This window comes from Nothobranchius furzeri, chromosome 5 (assembly GCF_043380555.1).
Source record: "Nothobranchius furzeri strain GRZ-AD chromosome 5, NfurGRZ-RIMD1, whole genome shotgun sequence".
Taxonomy (NCBI): Eukaryota; Metazoa; Chordata; class Actinopteri; order Cyprinodontiformes; family Nothobranchiidae; genus Nothobranchius; species Nothobranchius furzeri.
The window spans coordinates 59,493,947-59,498,868 of record NC_091745.1 but is presented as its reverse complement, the minus strand read 5'-3'; the positions used below and the strand labels follow the sequence as shown (position 1 = coordinate 59,498,868).

General features: G+C 43.0%; 1 protein-coding gene across 2 annotated transcripts; it reads left to right on the top strand.

Annotated features, from left to right (window-relative positions):
* On the top strand, nucleotides 1-2,652 carry LOC107379034 (IgGFc-binding protein). 2 transcript variants are annotated; one of them, XM_070551802.1, is made up of 4 exons: nucleotides 1-113; nucleotides 195-253; nucleotides 393-1,538; nucleotides 1,789-2,652. In XM_070551802.1, the coding sequence occupies exons 2-4, from the start codon at nucleotides 199-201 to the stop codon at nucleotides 2,184-2,186; spliced, it is 1,599 nt and encodes a 532-aa protein (XP_070407903.1). In that variant the 5' UTR covers nucleotides 1-113; nucleotides 195-198; the 3' UTR covers nucleotides 2,187-2,652. The 2 variants fall into 2 exon arrangements, with proteins under 2 accessions (XP_070407903.1, XP_054596055.2); XM_054740080.2 differs by lacking the exon at nucleotides 1-113 and having other exon boundaries at nucleotides 123-253.
* Nucleotides 2,653-4,922: the final 2,270 nt, after the last annotated feature.

Below are 4,922 nucleotides of genomic sequence, written 5' to 3'. Positions count from 1 at the left end.
GTCTCATGCAAATGCTTTCCAAATCAGCTCCACTTTGACTGACAAATGTGTCATTTCTATAAGGGAAGGAGGAAAATGAGTCGGAGGTCAGACTGCTGATGACCGAGGAGCAGGTAGGGGTCACTCCTTCTCTCTGATCAGCTACAGTCAATACCTCCACTTTGTTTGCTTGAAATGTGTTTTTATATTTATAGAATCATGAATGTCAGGACGTCCCGCCTCATCTTCCTGCTGCTGGCAGCACTGACCTCAGGTGAACTCGTTATTTCTTATTAATCCATAAATCTGGACTTCTCTGATTAAATCCCCATCCACACTGAGCACCAGGAGGACTACGTCCTTACTTTAAATAAAATAAAAAAACTGATTGTTTTGTTGTTTCTTCTTTCCAGCAACTCCACCAGGGAACAGCACTGGACAACGGTTTGTGGTGGTTTTCCCTGAAAACATCGCCTATTATTATCCCACCAGTTCTCAAAACAAGGTTTGGGTTACAGCGTTACATAATGCTACACAGGTCACAGTTGCCAGCCAGACCCAAACGCTGAACTCAGGACAGACATCCAGCTTTAACACCGATGTGGAGCTGAAGAAGTTGGATGTCCCTGGGAGTCAGATGAACCCACCATATGAAGCCTTCAGCGTCTCCAACGACACCGTCCAAGTCACCAGCAACAAAAACATCATCGTCCAGGCTTTCAGCATGAGAAAACTCAGCATTCAGACCGCTCTGGTCATCCCTACGGATAAACTTGGCACGAAATATTTCATCCCACCTGTTCCCCAAATTCTGGGAACCACCGATGGACCTGTGACTCCTAACGTGACGGAGAGAGGTCCGTTCAGGGTCATCATCGTTAATTCTCAACAACAAAACACAGTCACATTTAAAGGTCAAGGTGAGACCAGCGTGACCCTACAGAGTAACCAGGTGGCTCAGATCTGGGTTCCTAATGACACGACGAAGCAAGTCGTTGTGTCCCAGTTTCCCGTGGCCGTCCTCTTCAGTCATCCCTGTGCCATGAAGTACGGGTGCACCTGTGGGCTGCTGACCGCCGCGTTGCCTCCAGCCAGAGACAGGTCTGTGAAGTTCCCAGTTCCTATGCTTCTGGCTCAGAACGCATCTGTACTTCAGTCTGATAATAGATCCAGTTCAGTGGTTCCCTTGAATCTAAATTCTACATTGGTTGAGTCGTCTGGTACGGTGGTCCTGTACCGACCCGGATTACTCCTCACACTGATCCCAGAGACCGAGTTTGCTTCCTGCTTTTTGGTCCCCTCGATGCAGTCCAACAATGGCTTCATCATCATTGTGGTAAACAAAAACTCCACATCCGGGATTCACATTGGGACAAGCCAACTCCAGAATCCCATGTGGCAGGAGCTGGATGGAACCGATTACATCTCCACCAACCTGAGTGTGACTTCAGACACCACCGTCGTCTGGCACGAGTCCTCCACAATGGCCGTCTACTTTGTGGCAAATCAGAGTAATCTCTGGTTTGGAAACCCGGCAGCAGTCATCAGCTCCACTCCAGGTAGAGGGCATACCTGTTTCTATATTACATCTGAGACAGAAATACCCAGGAGAGGTCAGAGGTCATGGTAGTCCTATTTAGTTTTGAACCTCTTCCAGGTCTCCTGAATGGTTCCTGAAGGAGGAACCTGTAAAACATTCAGTCCTAGACCTTCTGATGGAGACCTGGTTCTGGTGCAGATATAACTAATAAGACAGGAATGGTTTTAAGATGTCTTTGTTTTGTCTGTTTCGATTTCTTGCTAACTCAGATTTCCGGGGATGTGCCGTGACTGCAGAAGTTGTAGAGGTCCAGAGTTCTGCTTACAGTTGGACTGAATCTATTGGATCATGTAAAAATGAGACGTTGGAGCTCATCAGTCTGTCTGATGGACGTTTCCAAAGCCAAATCTGCACCAAACTGAGACAGGACAGCCCACAGGACGTGTGGATCGGAGTGCGCCGCAGCTCCATGACTGGGGACTGGTACTGGCTTAACAATAACCCATTTACCAATACCAACTGGGCCGATGGAGAACCGGGCGGTGTGGAGGAAGGCCAGTGTGCAGTCATGAGTCTGAACAACAACTGTGGTTGGAGGGATGAAGACTGCTGCAAAGCCATCAGACCTGTCTGCTACCAGGGACCAGAACTCCTCAAACTGTCATAAAGACACAAAACACAGAATTCAGACGTACTTTTTATTTATTCTAATAGAAATAAATAACCTAGAGAGGATAAGGAAACTGTCATCAGAGCAGGAGAAACATGCTCTGATGCTTTTGCACTCAGAATTCCCTCCTTTGTAAAACAAATCTTATTTCATCAAATTTTGTGTCAGGTAAAAAAAATGAGTGATATTATTTTAGATTTTGAATTATCAGTTGAAGTATTTAATAAAAATGATGATTTCAGAGTTAAAACTTATGGCTGTTTGGGACTTTTTTATGTTTAATTGGTGGATTTAAGGTGGTTTAGTTTTTGCTTTAGGATCCCGCCATAACGAGGTCATGTGATTTAGTGAATGAAACCTTTTGTAATATTTTACCCGCCTACAGCACAAGTCAACAAATAAAACCAAAATAAATAACATTTCTGATGTAGGATTTATGATGCTTAATAAAATAATAAATTGGTTTCTGTTTATTAACATTCAATACATCTGGATTGTGACTTATTCAATAAAATGTCATTAAATTAATTTCAGTGTGATTTTCTATCATCATGAAGGGACTGTTTTCCCCTCTCTCCTCATGAAGAACTTATCTCCGTGAGATAGTGCTCAAGGCCTTTGATGCCTCTGCATCTCAACTGTTTAACTAGCTATTTGCCTCCCCCTACAGCTCAAGAAGAAAGAAGACCAAGAACTCTATTAAATGATAATCAAATAACTTTGTCAGTCCAAATAATCATGTAAAGCTCAATGTTAAATCAATATGTGAAATGTGAATATTAATTACTTGATATTACAATCCTATGATAGTATTTTAATAAGTAATATAACTTTAAACTACACAGTAGACTGATCACACGTAATGTTAAAATCACATGACACATTCCTTTGTCTCTCCAATCAGAGCTTTTCTTTCTGACGCGTGGCGTAATCTGTGAGGTGCTTATTTTTGTTGTCCAATTCTGATTCGACCATAAATCAAAACATCTGAATTATAAAACTAATTCCCACGTCACCCTTAACTCAGTTCAAACGTTCTAAGTTGCGAGCCAGCCACTCGTAACTTTTTAACCACAAAGAACCTAACGACAAGCTGGAAAATAAACCTGTTGCAAGCTCCACCTGAAGCAACACTCCTTCAGAGTAAAAGCTGAACTCACTGACCCTTCAGGGTCCCGCTGATGCTGTCAAACAACTGTCGTTTACCTGGAGGCAATCCCAAGACTAGTCTGTCATACCGTACGCTGTTTCACCGGCTCCGGTACGAAAGGGGGTCCTGAGGACCTGGCATTCTGGATCTACAACGGAGGTCCCCGCAACGGTGTGTAGTGCGGCAAGATAGCATCTGAATGTGGTTTTTGAAACTCCGACTATAGTTTAGAGCAAAAACATTCGGTCCCACACAGAACTAACGCTTCTCTGGAAACGAGAGTTCTGATAACAACATTTCATTACACATCCATCTAGCCTCATTCACAGCCTAGATCCATTCATCACATCGAGTGTTTAGAGTTAGTTAGCCTTATTTTAAATTGTTTAGAAATAAATCTTCTTAAACTTTAAAACTTCTCTCTCTCTCTTTTGACTCTGGGTTATTACGAAGTGTTACGTAATCCCTGCAATAAAAAGTTCCTATCTTCTGTTTAAGGTAATGTTTAAAGATATATCAAATTGATTTCATATTTTTTATGGATTCTCACCTTGGATGGTTTCTCACATTAGATGCAACTATTGAACCACTACATCTTTTTCTAATTCAGATAAAAACGTTGATGAATGTTTATGTTTGTGTGTCAGCTGGAGCAAAATTAAAACATGAAGATCTAAATATCGGTTGATAAAAATAATCAAACAAAGAAATAATTTAGACTGGTTAACACTAATGGTTTCCATGAATTCCTTATAAATGGTGGTGATGTATAAATTATGCAGATGATGCTTTGTTTAATGTCTCAGAAAAATCTCTAAAATTGAACATGAATATGAGATTATGTCACTCCAGGAACTCAACTTATAGATGTCACTCTGGACCCGTGATACTTAACAGTCAATCAGACAGACAGACAGACAGGCAGGCAGACAGACAGACAGACACTCAGACAGCCAGCCAGCCAGACAGACACTCAGACAGCCAGCCAGCCAGACAGACACTCAGACAGCCAGCCAGCCAGACAGACAGACAGACAGACAGACAGACATGCAAACAGGCAGACAGACACTCAGACAGACAGACAGACATGCAAACAGGCAGACAGACACTCAGACAGCCAGACAGACAGACAGACAGTCAGACATACACTCAGACAGTCAGACAGACAGACAGACATGCAAACAGGCAGACAGACACTCAGACAGACAGACAGACACTCAGACACAGACAAACAGTCAGTCAGTCAGTCAGACAGACAGACAGTCAGACAGACACTCAGACAGCCAGCCAGCCAGACAGACACTCAGACAGACAGCCAGACAGACAGACAGACAGACAGACAGACAGACAGACATGCAAACAGGCAGACAGACACTCAGACAGCCAGACAGCCAGACAGACAGTCAGACAGTCAGACATACACTCAGACAGACAGATAGACATGCAAACAGGCAGACAGACACTCAGACAGACACTCAGACAGCCAGACAGACAGACAGACACTCAGACAGACAGACAGATTACATCTTCTGAGTTATTTTTAGACAATAGAAAAATCACCAGGCTCAGAGGTGTTTTTGTTT